Here is an 18116-nt window from a genome sequence, read left to right on the forward strand (position 1 = left end):
CTAAAAAATCTCAGTTGGACGGCACAGTGTCGGGGTGGTTAGCACTGATGCCTCACAGCAAGAAGGTTCCGGGGTCGAAACCGTGGGCCAACTGGGCCTTTCTGTGTGGAGTTTGCATGTTCTCCCTGTGTCTGGGTACTCCGGCTTCCTCCCACCATCCAAAGACATGCCAGTTAGGTTAATCGATGAAACTAAATTGGCCGTAGATGTGCATGTGAGTGTGAATGGTTGTCTGTCTCTCTGTGTTAGCCCTGCGATAGACTGGCAACCTGTCTAGGGTGTACCCCACCTCTCGCCCGATAGCTGGGATAGGTTCCAGCCCCCCACAACCCCTTACAGGACAAGCGGTTAAGAAGATGAATGGATGAATGAAGTCTCAGTGGGATATGTAAGTATGTGTAGCACCTGTTGGAGGGAGCACAATTCCAGTCTGAACTACTAGATACCCAACATGACCAGCTTTAGTAGGTTGGAGAGTTTGGCCTTTTTAGTGCTGACATGAGGTTACACTGTGTGGAGTGACAGACGTTGGCCATGTTGTAGCTTGAAAAGTAACCATCAGCAAAACACTAATGCCATTACATTAGGGTTATCAAATGCATTTCAATTTCAGACAATAGTCATATGGTAGCAATTATGACGTTTAGAGAAGGAGTCTTTGTTCTTTACATAGATAATTCTTAATAGTGCGACCAGAGAATCTGGTAAGAGTTTGGCACGAATTCCGGGGAAATATTGTGATGCATTTTATCACAATTTATCCTCTAACAATAAACATTACAGTACTCCAGAACTACTGTTTAGTTTCATCACTACTCAATAGTCAGAATTCCAAATCCTTCCATTCAATTCATGCACTCTCTCTAGCTGTTGTATACAAAATCAAATGAGCCACTACCATGAACTGATTGTGTAGCTGTTGCACACTTATTAAAAATGAAACCACCACCACTTGCAGCATAGCCACTATGCACAAGCACCTCAACAGATAAGATACGCCAGCTTTCCGACTTCAAAACAACATGGCACAACTTAGCCACACCCTCCGCAACCTTTGGACCAATCATGACTAACTTTGTGTTGGTCCTACAGTTTAAAGTTTGCCATAGAGTAAAAAACAGCTCTTCCACCTTATGGACTGTTACAGTCTCAGGACATTGTTGTTGTCAGTTGACATCAGGTATAAGAGTGGTTAGTGAGTAAGTGAAAGACCATAAAGCCACTACTATGTTGATTCTTCAATGTGTGTAAAATAGCAATATCAACTAAACCAATGAATCAGATTCTCTATTAACTGGGAGGCTACATTAGAAGATTACTTTATTATTGTAAAGTGGATTTAGTGCTGCTCAGTATAGCTTTTAGGTAGCTTTTAAGTTTCTTGTGTGGTTTCGCTCTTAAAGCCATGTATATGCTAAAGGCTGTATAATTGTTTTTTATCTAACCAAGCACCTATCATGTATGTCTCTGCAGTACCAGTAGCCATCAGCTAGAATACTTGGAACAAATTTTATGACCAGTAGAGGGCAGTCCTAAATTGGAAATGAATCCATGTTCAAGTGAAAATACTGTTTCAGCAATAGATATTTCTTGTCTTTGCATAGTTTTCTCTTACATTACAATGTAATGTACAGTGTGTTGACACAGTATGTTGATTTGAATTGTGTAGCTTCTATTTCTTTTATGTAATTATTGCACACATGTTTACTGCTCATATATTTATTTTACATTTATTTACATTTGTCCTAATTATGTTCCATTTTACAGAACCACTGATTGACTAGGCATCATCTGCATCACAAAGCCATTCTGTCCAACAGTCTTACCTTGGACATGAGTTTGAGACCCCGTTCTATCCTGGGCAATGGCTTCTTGTCCAAGATTCCGGCCTCGTAGGGAGACACAATAGCTGGGTTGACAAAGCGCAGAAACATGGCGCTGCCCACTGCACCTATGCTGTTCTGTGGGAACCGCTGACTCACGACCTGCGTGAAAGAGGATGGAGGGAGCAGGGGAAAACAATGGAGGAAAACAAAGGGGATATGTAGAGCAGATAGAACAGAAGAGAAGAGTGAGAAAAGGACCCAGTTTTAGGAATGGGATGGAAAAAATATTGAAAACGGTTTTCAGTAAATGAAAGAGCAAAGCAGGAAATGATGAGAATAACAAAATATACACGTATCAATGTGTTTAACAAAGCAGCGTAAGCTTAGCCATTGCCAGAACAATAAAAGATGCTGGGTTTAGGAGAAGAAACAGTGATGGAAGAGATATGAAGAGAAACTTGGTAACAATCCCAGTTCATTCTGGAATGCAACAGAGTGAGAAACATTCTTACTCTAGTTACAGCCCAAGAAAGGGGTGAGAAAAGAAATGCAAGACAAGGAACCGAACTGTCTTCTCTCTGTTGGCGAAAGATGAAAGTGGGAAGTTATCATCAATAAAAAGAAGGCGGCGGTTGACAGATGTACAGGTGCATCTTAAGTAAATTAGAATATCTTCTAATAGTTAATTTATTTCAGTGATTCTTATCAAAAATGTATTTTAATTTTAATTTGATTATGGTTTATCTCAGAATATTAGAATATTGTAAAAGTTTAATATTGTAAACTCATGGCGTCATACTCTAATCAACTAATTAACTCAAAGCACCTGCAAAGGTTTCCTGAGCCTTTAAATTGCCTCTGAGTCTGGTTCAGTAGGATACACAATCATGGGGAAGACTGCTAACTTGACAGATGTCCAGAAGACAGTCACTGACACCTTCCATAAGGAGGGAAAGCCACAAAAGATCTTTGTTAAAGAAGGTGGTTGTTCACAGAGTGATGTATCCAAGGATGTAAATGGAAAGTTGAGTGGAAGGATAAAGTGTGGTAGAAAAAGGTGGGATAACTGCAGCCATGAGTGGACTCTAAAGCAAAGTCCATTCAAGAACAGACTGACAAGGAGTGGGCTGAGGCTAGAGTCAGTGCTTCAAGAGCCACCACATACAGACACATCCAGGACATGGGCTACAATGGTCCGTGTGCCAAAGTACTCCTGAACCAGAGACAGCGTCAGAGGCATCTTACCTGGGCTAAGGATAAAAAGTACTGTTGCTCAGTGGTCCAATGACCTCTTTTCAGATGGAAATATTTAGTAATTTTGCATTTCATTTGGAAAGGAATTTGAGAGGCACAGATTCAAGATGCTTGAGGTCCAGTGTGAAGTTGGTCTTATGCAATATTCAAATTTTCTGAGATAATGAATTTTGGTTTTTCATTACCTGTAAGCCATAATCATCAAAATTAAGAAATGGATGCTTGAAATATATCACTGTGTAACAAATCTATATAATATATGAGTTTCACTTTTTGAACTGAATTACTGACATATATTAACTTTATAAGGATATTCTAATTTATCGAGATGAGCATGAAGAGCCATGAGTTGTGAACAGGCCAAACAGGTGACCATTCAGAAAATTAAAAGAACCTGCACACCACATGTTGCTTTGAAGCAAAGCAGGGTTGTGTGACATTCCAGAGGGGTTTATGGGTAATGTTACAAGTTTAAGAATTAGACAAAGTCAGTGCTGTGAAGGGTTTAGTCTATCCCTCATTAATCAGCCAGGAAGGATGAAACAATTGAAGCCTGATTGAAGACAAAATTGTTTGTAGAATTTCTATCTTTTAACAGTTCTAACTATACTGCCTGGCCAAAATAAAGTCACCACCAAGAAAAAGGTTGTTGGACCTCCTTTAGCTTTGATTATAGCACTCATTCTCTGTGGTATTGTTTCAATGAGCTTCTGCAGTGTTACAAGATCTATTTCCATCCAGTGTTGCATTCATTTTTCACCAAGATCTTGTATCGATGATGGGAGTCTGACCACTGCACAAAGCCTTCTCCAGCACATCCCAAAGGTTCTCAATGTGGTTACGGTCTGGACTCTGTGGTGGCCAATCCATGTGTGAACATGATGTCTCATGCTCGCTGAACCACTCTTTCACAATTTGAGCCCCATGAATCCTGGCATTGTCATCTTGGAATATGCCCGTGCCATCAGGGAACAAGAAATCCACTGATGGAATAACCTGGTCATTCAGTATATTCAGGTAGTCAGCTGACCTCATTCTTTGGGCACATAATGTTGCTGAACCTAGACCTGACCAACTGCAGCAACCCCAGATCATAGCACTGCCCCCACAGGCTTGTACAGTAGACACTAGGCATAATGGGTGCATCACTTCATCTGCCTCTCTTCTTACCCTGATGTGCCCATCACTCTGGAACAGGGTAAATCTGGACTCATCAGACCACATGACCTTCTTCCATTGCTCCAGAGTCCAATCTTTATGCTCCCTAGCAAATTAAAGCCTTTTTTTTCCAGTTAGTCTCACTGATTAGTGGTGTTCTTAAGGCTACACAGCTGTTCAGTCCCAATCCCTTGAGTTCCCTTCACATTGTACGTGTGCTCTTACTTTCACTATTAAACATAGCCCTAAGTTCTACTGTTGTTTTTCTTCCATTTGATTTCACCAAACGTTTAAACGATTGCCGATCACCATCAATCAGGATTTTTTTCCAACAAAATTTCTCCCTCGAAGACGATGGTTCCCCACTATCCTTCCAGTTTTTAATAATGCGTTGGACAGTTCTTAATTTTAGACTAACATCTTTTCCATGACCACAGGATGTGTCTTTTGACATGGTTGTTTAAGAAACGAGAAGCTACTCATTGCATCAGTTGGGGTTAAATAACTTGTTACCAGCTGAAAGTTAATCACCCATGCAGTAATTATCCAATAGGAGGCTCGTACCTATTTGCTTAGTTAGATCCAGGTGGCGACTTTTTTTTTGGCCAGGCAGTGTATGTCTGTTGATTAACAAAACAAAAAGAAACCCTTTGTAATGTCAGACCTACAGTATGAGCAGACTAAGATTTAGTAATGATTTCTGTAAGACTGTTTCTATTTGTCTCCTGAGAAGATGGAATGTAGATAGGGTATTACAGGGTAGTTCCAGTTTATTATAACTTGTGCTCAATCCTAATCTCCAGCATTTCACAGTATGGATAACAACATTCTATGTAAGTAAATTCTCTTAGTGTGGGTAATTATTTCCTACAGTCTGAAAAACCTATTATGAGACGGTATGCAGGAACGTTACAGTCGCTGCTCCCACACTGAACGCTACAGGACTTCTTTCATACCATTCTCAGTCCAGCTGTACAACTACTCACCTTTCTGTAACAGATAACTCCATGTTATTCATGTTAATGGACACTACTGCACCTTAGTATCATCCCTGTGTATATAATATATATTTTTCCATCTCTATTTCTTGTACATTTGTCCATATGCTAATTTGTACATTTTTGTTTATACTATTTTTATTTTACTAGATTTTATTTTACTTATTTTTATTTAATCTTTATTTTATCTGTGGTTCTTAAGAGTGGTTTTATGTGCAACTAAGCTACTGTGACCAAGCAATTTCCCTTGTGGATGAATAAAGTTTATCTAAGTCTAAGTTCAATGTGACATTATTTTTCAGCTACATTAGTGCATATTGTGTCAATTTCAATGCACAGTACAAACTGATTGTACTGACTGTTGAATTGCTGTAGCTGTTGAAAGTACACCACTGCAGGTGACATGGACATATGGAGGGACATCATGGCTGGATCAGCATGATTGATTTGCAGACCAGGCCTATTAAAATTTGATGCTCTTTATGAGCATGCTGTAAACCCACAAAGGTTTTCTTTATTAATACTCAAATGTTAGACTCTAGTCTTCCTCTTCTTTTTTGTCCACAATCAGTGTTCTATAAATTATGCATGACCTATATGTATTGCGTACACTTATTTCCGTACATGTGTGAACACTGACACATTTGTTATTTTTACCTGTTTGACAAAACATATGCAAGATGCAGTTATACAATTAATACAGGTTTGGAATGTAGACTTAGCTTTAATTGGAGGGAAGTAACATCTAAATTTGAGTAAGGGTTGAGGAATTACAGCTCACTGTCTATTTAAGGACCAAAAGTAATTGTACAATTAACTCAGAGGCTGTTTCAGGGACAAGTGTTATTTCTTCAGCACTTTAGTAGGTAAAAGGTCTGCAGTTGAATCCAAGCACAAAGTGACCTTTGTTTTTGGAAACCTTTGCTATGCACCCACCCGATGCAGTCAAAAGAGTTGTTAGTGGAAGTGAAGAAAGACAAATTTATGCCAAAGACAAAGGATAGATAGAAAGAACACTAAAGTGGCCAAATCAACACACATTGGCACATTCTGAGGAAAAGTGCCCACTAGTGAGGTCAGCAAAAAGAAAAGACCTGAACGCCTTTATCCATGTGTACTATAGACATAAGACTTTACAACCAGACTAGAAACAAAGCTAAAGCAGTTCTGAAGTAGCATTCTTTGGACAGATGAAACTAAGATTAACCTGCACCAGAATGAGGGGAGAGGAAAAAAAGCTTGGAATGGCTCATGATCCAAACAATCATCATTATCTGTAAAAAAATGATGGAGATAGTATGATTGCATAGACATTCATGACTTCCAGCGGCACTAGTGGATCACTAGTGTTTATTTACAATGTGACATAAGTCAGAAACAGACAAATTACTGACTGAACAACATTACTGACTGAATCACAGGATACATTGATTTCTGTGAGCACACTGTCGTTCCAACCAGGATGGTACGCTGTTTTTCAAATAACAAGCCTTGGAGATTACCAGTGACCTGAAGGGTCTGCTAAACCAGACGAAGAGTGGCTTCAGGTCTGGTGACAGGGACGAGTTGAGGAGGATACAGCACCAACTGAAGGTGGCACTGGGGAAAAAGTGCAAAGACTTTGGAGAATACACTCCAACAGAACAACCAGAGGGATGTGTGGATGGGCATGAAGCAGATCACAGGCTACAACATCAAGGATTGCCAACAGGATGTCAGCCTGGAGAGAGCCGATAGGCTGAGTCTGATCTACACACTGGACCCCTGCTGGACTTTCCCACACTGTACCAGTCTTCACACCCTCTTTGTCACCTTCTGATCATGTGCATTGTTCCCTTTTGACTACAAACCCAACCAAATCTAACTACTCCAGGTGAGGAGACAGCTGGAAAAAAAGTTTAATTTACAGTACTGCGGCATGTTGAGTGCGTAGCTGCGCCATAGGGGGTTATGCCGCCCAAAGCATTTATACCAGTGCGCTGGTTTGTCTGTATTGTTATGTCATTACGCCACCGAAAAACTAGGCGGCGACTGGCCAGCTGTGTTGAGTTTCACTCTGCACTTCACAATATACCGAGCCAAACTGAGCAGCTTGTGTTGGAGTCCAGGTTAATAAATGTGGATCAACAGTTAGTTTCACTAAAATCACTGCAGCACAGAACAACGAGAAGACATCTGACTAGATGATGCGTATGAGCCTGAACAAAAGAGGAGTTCTGTGCCAGTCTGGCCGCTGAGTCACGTGAACAAGGAAATGCACCAATCACAGCTGTTATGGTCAGTGTTACGTGCTCCTCCTGGTCACTCCTCCCTTGGCCTGCTGAGCACTTGAATCCGATTTGTGCTCAGGTAGGAGGAGGGGAAGATAAGCGGTCTCAAAAGTCTGCTCCTCAAGGCTGCAGGCCACATGAGCCCCTGATTCCTGAAGTCCTGTGCTGCCCAGCTGTCTGGCATCTTGTTTAGTACTTGAGCCAAAGACAGCCATCTTATCTAACGCAGGATCATTCCACCTGCAGATGTTCTCTGACCAGACTCTGCGGTGGTGTGATGTATTGTGGATGGACTGGAGGTTGAGTACAGGCAGCCGGTGGAGAACTCTGTGAATTGTACAGCAGGAATCATCTGCTTCCAAATGTCAAGAAGACCAAGGAGATGGTGGACTTTCGAAAGACAAGGACTATAGTCAGACCCATAAGGATCTTGGGGGAAGAGATGGAGACTGTTCTGACCATCAAGTGCTTGTTTCATAAAAACCTGGGATTTGTCACAGTCTCGTCTTCACAATACATGTTTGTGGAAGTATATGATAGCATGGACAAAGAGGACCTCAGAGGAGTTGTTGCTGATCATCAAGTTAGAAAAGGTTACAATACCATCTCTAAAGAGTTTGGAATCAACAAATCCAGTCAGACAGATCATGAACAAATGGAGAAAATTTAAGACAACTGTTACCCTCCATGGGAGTGGTTGACCAACAAAGATCACTCCAAACACAAGACGAATAATAGTCAGAGGGGTCCCAAAGGAACCCAGGGTAACTTCTTAGCAACTTAAGGCCTCTATTAGATTGGCTAATGTTATGTTCATGAATCCAACATCAGAAAAGCACTAACCAACCATGGTGTGGATGACAGAGTGGCAAGGACAAAGACACTGCTCTACAAAAAGAGCATTTCTACCCATCTGCAGTTAGCTAAACATCATGTGGACAAGCCATTATTTTGTCAGGACAACTGTCCTTGAGCTGAATCTCAAGAGAAACTGGGTCACGAACCAAGACAACAAGCCCAAGCACACTGGTCATTGCAATGGCCAAGTCAAAGTCCTGATTTTAATCTAACAGAAACGTGGGACCTGAAGGACCTGAAGTAATCATTTCATATGAGGAAATCCACCAACATCTCAGAACTGGAGGGTTCTGTACAGCGGAATGGGTTCCTCCAAGCCGCTGTAGATAACTGATGAGCTATTAGTGATGCTCAAGGGAGTGAGACCAGATACTGAAAACAAGGGTTCACTTACTTTTGCACCTTATATATATGTAATACTGGCTCTTTTTCTTGAATAACAATCCAGTGGTAAGGCATGGTGGAAGCAGCATCATGTTGTTGGGGTGTTTTTTCGGAACAAGAACAAGAAAGCTATACAGAACAAAGTGCAGAATTCCTTAATCACAAAAGCTTCAGAGTTCTCAGCACCTCCAACTGGGATAAATTTTTGCCTTTCAACAGAACAAAACCCTGAAGCATAGAGCCAAGACAACACTATTGTGGCTTAGGGATAACTCTTTAAATGTCCTTTGGAGAGATTTGAAAATGACTGCCAACAAGAGTCCCCAACCAAACTGACAAATAATGAGAGGCTGTGCAGAGCAGAATGGAACAAAACATTTAATCTTGGTGTGCAAAACTTATCGTGTCAAACCCAACAAGAACTGAGTGTGCAATCACTACCTAAAGTACAGAGTAAAGGGTCTGAATATTGTACTGCATATAAGATCAGTGATTCTATCGCTTCTACCTGTGAGTAAGCTTCCAAGCTGATTCCAATTCATATCCTCTACCCTTTACCCAAGTACAAACTTCAATCCAAATTTGAACTTTTGTCTTTGTTTCATTTAACAATGCTCTCCGCAATTCTGCATTTCGGGGTCAGTCAAATTGAGACCCTGCAGTGTTTCCTCCCTGATGCTTCTATCCAACCATGGGAATGTTCTGAATTGTGTAGCAACATTTAGTTACAGTAGCCTGCCATTCCAAAGCACAGTCTGAACCAACAACTACACCTACCAGCAAGAGTAAGTCTACCCAAAACAACTAAACAAAGACTAGAAGGTATTTTTACAAGACCAACAGAGGAGAAGTAATGTCAGTATGCTCATTTTTGTTACCCACTTGAATGTCGACAATATGGTTTTGATCAAGGCTTCAAATGTTATGAAATCTTAAATATCAAAAACAGCAAGGTTGCAGCAAACCAGTATTATATTTATCACTGCCTCGAGACACTTTTTAAATCAAACAGTTGTTTTGTATTACAAGAAAGTACCTAGTTGTTAAAGACCCTTGTAATGCGAGTTTCAAATTAGCACCACCAACAGATGTTCCTAATTAAAAAAAAACATCAGTCTTTTAGAATTGAAGATGCTACTTGAATGAGTGTTGAAGTGTCTTCAGGAAACATAACAAGTCCAGAAGCCTTTGTTTCAGCTCTGTTTTGTGGATCAACTCAAGGAATGCAACAGTAAGCCAAAAAAAAAAAAAAATCACTATCATTACAGCCCAGTCAATAATGATTACCACAGCACGCTATTTCAGGAGGTAGAATATTGAGAGGAGAAGAGTGAGAAAGAGATCACCAGTTTACTTTTTTGAGAGGCAAATGTCAAGCAAAAGAGTCGCTGCCAGCAAAGCTGCTCATGAAGACCGATATTTCAGTGTGAGAGACAAGGCTCTGAGGAAGACAAAGAAACAGAAAGCCACACTCTCACATTCATATATGGTGGGAAAAAGACACCCGAGGAATCTAACCCATGTCAGAAGGCCAATTCATCAAAATATTTCTTCTAGATATTTTATGCCTTTTAAAATTCATGTCAATTGAGGTAGGTGAGGTGTGCAGTTGTAAGTGAGCATGTATACACCAATCAGGCATAACATTATGACCAATGACAGGTATAGTGAACAACATTGACAATCTTGTGACAATGCGATGTTCTGCTGGGGAAAATTTTGGACCTGGCATTTATCTGGATGTTAGACAGACATGTACAACCCACCTAGACCAGACCAGACACCCCCAGTCCATAGCAATGACACTCCTTGATGGCATCAGCCATCCCCAGCAGGATGCAGCCTGACACAGGCACACACACAGAAACTTTTTCAACTCAAAAAATATGAAAAACAGCACAAGGTGTTGACTTGGCCTCAAAATTCACTAGATCCCAAACTGATCAAGTATCTGTGGGATGCACTGGAACAGGGCTGATCAACAGAGGCCCATCCCCTCAACCCATAAGGCCCCCACTAACAACATTCTGCTGCCAGACACCACAGGACACCCTCAGAAGGCCCATGTCCATTCTCTGATGTATCAGAACTGTTCTGGAAGCACAAGGGAGACTTTCATAACATGAGGAAGATAGTCATATTGTTATGCCTGATCCGTGACAACCACGATTGTAGGGCAGGTGAAATATTCTGACAAAGTGCAAGAAAGTGCAGACAGACAGTCTAGAAACAAAAGAGATGAGAGGGTGCTGCTGTTTCTTGGGAATTGTTAATTGAAAATAAATCAAATGGAGCCGATATTAGTACAATGATTTTAAGAAAGGTTGGTCACAAAGTTGAATATGGAGAACATAATAAAACATTTCCAGAAAAACACCAAATAAAAACAAAATATTTCATTTAAAATGAAGATTAAAATAAAAGTGAATAAAATGCAAAAAAATATATATTTTTTTTGCTTTAGGGAGAAAGTGTGGAAAATAGATTCTCCAAACTTACTGCTTTTTTGTTTTCCTTTTTTTCTTTTACTGTTGCTTTATTCAGAAGAGAGTAGCAAGTAGCCTACAGAACAGAAATGAGCACAATCATGGTCACAGCTCCAGCTACATACATACACGCACAGCCCTAACCACTTCAGGTGTACATACATCTAGAAAATCACAGGAAAAAAATACTGCCTTTAGAAATTAGTTCATTGCTGCTCATGGGATTTGAAGCATGTCCATACATGCATGCACTGGCTTGCTTCAGCATCAGCAGAACACATTACTGTGTGCAGGTGTGTGCTTGTGTATGGGCCCTACACATTTCAGAACAAAATCTGTGATAGAGCATGGAAAATCAACTCATAGAAAACAAATGTTAAAAGAAATGTCATCAAAAACACAGACCACTTTTTATGTGTGTAGCTAATAACAAGGTAGTTGAGTGTGAGTAGAGAGCACTGCGGAGCTCCGTTTTCACTGTAGTGAGGGTGTGGTAGCAGCAGCAGCAGCAGTTTGAAACTGCTTAGACATTCAGATAGAAAGGACAGGAAAGTCAGATCAGTGTTCAGTGAAAATGGTGAGTGTGTAGTGAGACAACACAGTACTATAATTAGTAGATATATTTGGTGATACAAGCCAGCTAGTTGTCATCCTCCTACGCTGGGATCACACCTACTGCAATCTAAAGCTGGATCTGGAGATGGGCTATTTTAATGGACACAAAGGGAGAGAGATATCATGTCAGACCCACAGGCAGTACTATACTGTAGAGTTCAGAAGTTCAAAGTGGAGTAAGATGTTATCTACAGATTAAAAGATTCTAACATCACCTATTTTATTATAACATACTTTCTGGATAGGAATAACAGCAGTACCATCCAGTTTCATAAAGCAATTGTACAACTACTTGTGAAAATCCTCCCCAAAAAGCCAGAGATGTAGGATGATGGAGTGACAGCCTTCTGTCAAAGATGCAAAGTAAAACCGTTGCAAAACCGATGCAAAAATGTAAACCCTTGATTTTCATTTGTTATGACTAGAGATGCACCGATTTATCGGCTGGTGACCGGAATCGGACGATTTTCACGTGATCGGCCATGACCGGAGACCGGCCGGTCAGTCTGACATATGCCGATTTTTTGCCGGTCAAATGCACCCGGGCGCGGCATGATTTACATCGCGCAACATCAGCACCACACGCAGGCCAGCTGACAGTCTTGCCTGGGCCCGGGACGAGATAATCTTAGACGAACTTCTCTCTCTTCTCTCACCGGTAGCCTGACTCTGTCCCTCCGCTCCGGGACAGCGGGCCCCTCCCGCATCACTCTCCGTCACCTGACTGCAGCCGGATCTCTCTCCTCTCTGACGGAGCTACCAAACTCAACTGCTTCTGTCAAAGTTAACGTGTTGTGTCGGGCTTTTATACAAGCTAATGGACGTTAACATTAGAGCTTACGTTACAAGGCTGGTAAACGTTGGCTGCACTGTTTCTAACCTACGTTCACTTTACTAGTCCCAGCTTCACCGTCACCACTTTTTTTTTTAAAATATTTGTTAAGAAAATCTTTAAGGCCTCTATTTTCTTCTCTTCTTCTCTTTTCCTTCCTTTTCTGAGCACCGGACTTGTGCTGACCGGACATTTTGAGCGTAATGAACTTCAAATCAAACGGCAACATCAAATTTTGATCAGTGGCCAAACCATTTTTGTGTTGGGGGTGGGGGGGTTCTTGACCACTATTTCAAGGACAATTAGGAAGAAAACAAATAAAAAGCTTTTATGTAACTCAAATATTACATATTTTTTTCCCCACAAATTGGCCTATTTTATTATTTTTTTTTCCCACACCAGGAGTAATTTATATAGTTCTATTTTTATAGTGATAGCGATTATCTGTTCAAAAAATGTTCTATTAAAGAAAAGATAATATTAATATTCTATTATAGAAGAGAAAATAAATCTTTGTGTGTGTTGTAAAGTGGTTAGAAAAAATGAAATCGGAATCGGCCAAAATCGGTATCGGCAGGTCAAACTCAATGAAAAATCGGAAATCGGAATCGGCCTGGAAAATTGTAATCGGTGCATCTCTAGTTATGACAATGCTATTTATGTAGCAACTGACTTGGGCAGTATCTACTAATTCATATTTTCATACCTTCCAAACATGCTACCACATTAAATGAAATCATTTACTTGGATTAAGTTCTTTAGGTCTATATTATGATGTAGCTTTGTAGTTATAATGGAATGCTATTAACAGGACAAAATGACAAGACTAGATTCTTTAATTGGAAATTCTTCATTACATCTTCAATAAATGTACAACGTCGCTTAAAGGTTTGTGTGCCTTGTCCTGTTAAAGAAGACAAAGAAAACCCAATCAACCAAATGAAACTGAAATATTATAACTTAACATTTATTTATTCAAGTGAACCCTTGTTTTGAGTATCTGATGAGTATCTCGATTATGGCAAAAATCATAATCACAATTATTTTGATTGATATTGTAATCACGATTATTCAAGACGATTATTCAGTGATTTGAGAACAAGCATTTATTGAACTTTTAAGTCTGGTATTTCTTTTAACACGAGCTGTTTAGTCCCCAAACATGACGTCTCTTATTTAAACAAAATAATTCTACTGTGGTCTCATCTGCCCATAAAACATTTTTCCAATTATGTTCTAGCTTGTCCACGTGATGTTTAGCAAACTGCAGATGGACATAATTTTTTTTTGTTTGTTTGTTTGTTTGTTTTCCTTATAGAGCAGTGTCTTTGACCTTGCCACCCACACCATGGTTGTTTAGTGTTTTTCTGATGGTGGAGTCTTGCTTACCATTAGCTAATGTGAGAGAGGCCCTTAGTTGGCTCCTTTGTTAGTTAGTTCCATTGTGACCTGTAGGAATACTTCACAAAATACTTTTGGAGTGATGTTTGGTGCTGCTCCTCAAGAGGGTAATAGTCATCTTAAATCTTCTACATCTGCTTTCTGACTGTGGATTTGTGGATTCCAAACTCTTAAAGGGGAACTTCTTTTTACAATCTGGACCTTAGTTCTAGCATAAAATACCATTGTTTACTCACCAATATCACTCTGGTGTCGCGGGTGCACGTGCCGCTCAGAGATGAGATTATCCTGGTCAGAAGACATCATCCGGGGTCTGTAGATCAATCTACAGATCCCGGATGATGATAACAGGTAACTCCAGACTCAACGGGGGATAGCATTAGTGTATCATGACAACATATTGGCGAAATGAACGAGTTTCGCGGCAGATAATGCGTTATTTAGAGGCTGCGTTGCGGTGCCCTGATCACTCTCGCTAAATGGATATACGCTGATCTAATTATCTTCTGAACAAGTACAAATGAAACAAAAGTGATATTGGTGAGTAAACAGTGGTATTTTATGCTGGAAATAAGGTCCAGGTTGTAAAAAACAGTAGTTCCCCTTTAGGATATGGTTTTGTGGCATTTTGCAGCCTAATGAGCTACAACAACTCTTTTTCTGAGCTCCTCAGAAAGCACCTTTGTCCATGCCATCATAAAAAATATATGTTGTGAAGATCAGACTGTGACAAATCCCTGATTCTTTTAAACAAAACAAATCATTACACTGATTGAAAACACTTCTGTACAGATAGACTTAAAATTGGCCTTGAAATTAACTTGTAATCCAAGAATACTTTCTTTTGCAACTCACAAATATGTTATATTGGCTAATTTTCCTGAATAAAAAAATACGGAACTATATCTGTTTAATTGGTTTGACTGGGTTCATCCATCTACTATCAAGACTTGACAGGAGTCATTTTTATGAAGAAATGTATGAAATTCTGAAGGGCACAAAAACTTTTAAGCAGCACTGCACATAACAACATAATATTTCTACAGTTATGAATACATCATTCAGTGGAAGGTAATTTTGTGGGTGTCTTGGCTGTACAAGGCAGCGAAATGTTTGGTTATTTTCCGTATTAGCTGTAACTTTCTTTGTTGGAAATAGTGATACAGCTTCATCTGTGTTGACTGGCTATGATTCATCAGATCTAAAACTGCTTATGGTGGTGATAAAAATGTATGTACATTTCATTCACAGGCACTGCACTTCAAAAATAGTCTGGCTTGTGTATTGACCAAGCCGACGTACAGCTGAGAAGTTATGTAAAAACATTTACCTAAATGGCATCCTGTTTGCCTTAGGGTGAACACAACCAGTTCACATCTGGCGGGGCATCTTTGTTATGTGTTGTTTCCATCCCTCTATCCAATCTTTCCCTGGCTTCTACCAATAGACTCCATTAAATAAAGGCACAGAATGCCACCAATACAATCTTTGTGGCAGCATATGAGCTCAACACAATGACCATATGAGAGTAGAACTGCGTATATGATTTCTGATGGACTGCCATGACGTCTTACCTGATTTCATCATGGTGAAAAAGTTTAGATGTGATGAGTTTTGATTTTTTTTTTTTCATCGTCACACATCTGTCAACAGTGCAGTGATTGAAAATGTTACTCAATAAAACCTGCAATGAAGCTCGTTCTGCCCCAGCCACAGCCTGCCTTTACAAGTTTTTACCATCCCAGCTATTAACATGTGTGTTCTATATCTGGGTATGTTATCATCTCATTGCGATTCTCATTACATCAAGTAAAAAAATCTCACTGCAGAAGCGAATAATAACTTAGAAGCCTGTGTCATAAATACTGAGTGGTTGCATTCATTCATTCATTCATTCATTCATTCACTCATTCATTCATCATCTGTAACCACTTGTCCTGTGAAAGGTCGCAGGGGGGCTGGAGCCTATCCCATGGGTACACCCTGGACAGGTTGCTAGTCTATCGCAGGGCTTGAGTGGTTGCAACAGACTGTATATTAAGTATTTAAAGCATGGTTCATTTTACAGCAGCAGATGAGCAAGGTCATTTTGGTGTCTCTGCTGAAAGTTTTATTTTTGGTGGGGATAAGGGCATGCATTGACACCCCAAGAGAACACCATGATTCTGAATGCTTCTTTTTATGACCCATTTTTTACTATCGCTGTCCAAAGTCTGCGTGGATGGCGAGAATATCCAACTCTTTGTCATTAAAACAGGAATGTATCATGCAGAGCCAAAGATCTAGTAGGCATAATGTTAAGATATACTGTCGATGGTAAGAGATCATTAATTAATTATTTCTTCTCACTGCTGCTCATATTACATTACACATCGCGTGATGTGTTATGTGCAATTACTACTGGATGCACGCTTAAATGAGAAATTGTGCAAATGTGTTTTGTGAAGAATTCCTCCTTCAGCCAGAAGAAGAATATTTCTATATGTAGTACTTAAATCTAGGTTATATGGTCAAACACACTTGCCGTGTTAAACTGTAATATTTCATAGGAGTAGCCCACTATGCAATGTTTCAGTAAAAGCTTAATTAAGGGTTCCCCAAAAAATGCATTAATCTTAGGGATGCACCGAAATGAAAATTCTTGGCCGAAACCGAAAATGAAGATGCCAAGGCCGAAAACCGAAACACCGAAAGAAATTATTATGACAATTATTAGTACCATTGCATTTATGGCTATGACTGTGTACTAAAATCAAGGCATTGCAATTACATAAATTAATATTAATGTTTCAAAGAATAAATCAATTACAAAATTATGGAAATATTTATTTAGCACATTTCAACAATGCACAATATGAAATAAAATAAAATTCAAAATAAAATGTTTAACTTGGCACTCATGTGTATATTAAATCACAATGGAGCAGAAGCTTTTGCAGCTGGAAATCTGCATTGATCCACTGTGCGGTTAGACTGAGCATATTTGTTTTTATTTTTATTAAGAAAAACTGGTGCACTGCACCTTTAGAAAAATAGCACATGCCGCTGAACGGGCATGACACAAGAAAAAGTGAAAAAAAAATAAAATAAAAAAATAACGTTTGTCTTGCTGTTTGTTTTGGAGTGGCAACAGATAAATGATTAGACTAACATCTAAAACATTTTTTTTTTTTTTTCTCAATGGCACGCGATCTATCCGCACTACCTTCGCGATCTACCGGTCGACGCACCATCGCTGGGAAACTTCCCTGATTGGAAGTTTGGATTTCAGGTGATAAATTAAACCTGACATGGAGAAATCCTTTGCAGATGCACCCCTCTTGAAATTTCAGCATTACACGTTTTGCAAATCGCTATCCGTGGGTCTTTATATAATACTTTTTATACTGAAATACCTCCATACCACAGACATGTTGGCCATTCCAGACAAGCCCGTGCTGGCTGCGGTTTTTGCTTGCGTCATCACAAAATCCTGTTTCAGCCGTGTTGTTTCGGTGATAAAAGCCCTTTTGGGCCATTTTCGGCGGCCGAATATTAAGGGCATCCCTAATTAATCTACTTAACAGCGTAGGTCATTATTTTAGGGAAAATGCAAAATATATTCAATGTATCACCTAGATCTTTAGGGAAATATTGAACACTTTGTCAATAATGAAAATCCTCTATAATATTCTGACTGCCACAACTTAAATTAAATCAGTTTTAACCCAACTGGAGTGAAGTCAACTGTCATGTTGGCAAAAGTTAAGAAAACAATAGAACAGTTGATAATAATAGTTTTAGAAAAACCTACAACTTTTAATCAGTGGTACTGTTTGAGATCTGAGAATTAAACTGTAGTGGAAGGATTTGACGATAAGTATGCATCTATTAGTAGCAGCTAGTTGCATCAGCATAATCTATTATAGTTGAATGGTTTCTATAGCTGTGCACTGATACACGTGATGAAGGAAGATGAACAGCATCAGAGGTCTCAGAGTTGTGAGGGAACAGCTTGAAATGTTTAAATGACACAGAACACAAAAGAGCAAAGA

At 39.6% G+C, this 18116-nt stretch overlaps 1 protein-coding gene across 5 annotated transcripts in view; it reads right to left on the reverse strand.

Moving 5' to 3' along the window:
• nf1a (neurofibromin 1a) overlaps positions 1 to 18116 on the reverse strand; it is a 133759-nt gene that overhangs the window by 56686 nt on the left and 58957 nt on the right. For 3 of the 5 annotated variants that reach the window (XM_084558068.1, XM_084558071.1, XM_084558067.1), the window contains exons 30-31: positions 11248 to 11310; positions 1827 to 1985 (exon numbers count right to left, since the gene is read on the reverse strand). In XM_084558068.1, the coding sequence (XP_084414194.1) occupies positions 1827 to 1985; positions 11248 to 11310 (222 nt within the window). The remainder of the gene's footprint in view (positions 1 to 1826; positions 1986 to 11247; positions 11311 to 18116) is intronic. The other 2 variants (XM_084558070.1, XM_084558069.1) reach the window with 1 other exon arrangement.

Source organism: Chelon labrosus, assembly GCF_963514085.1.
Source record: "Chelon labrosus genome assembly, chromosome: 13".
NCBI lineage: Eukaryota > Metazoa > Chordata > Actinopteri > Mugiliformes > Mugilidae > Chelon > Chelon labrosus.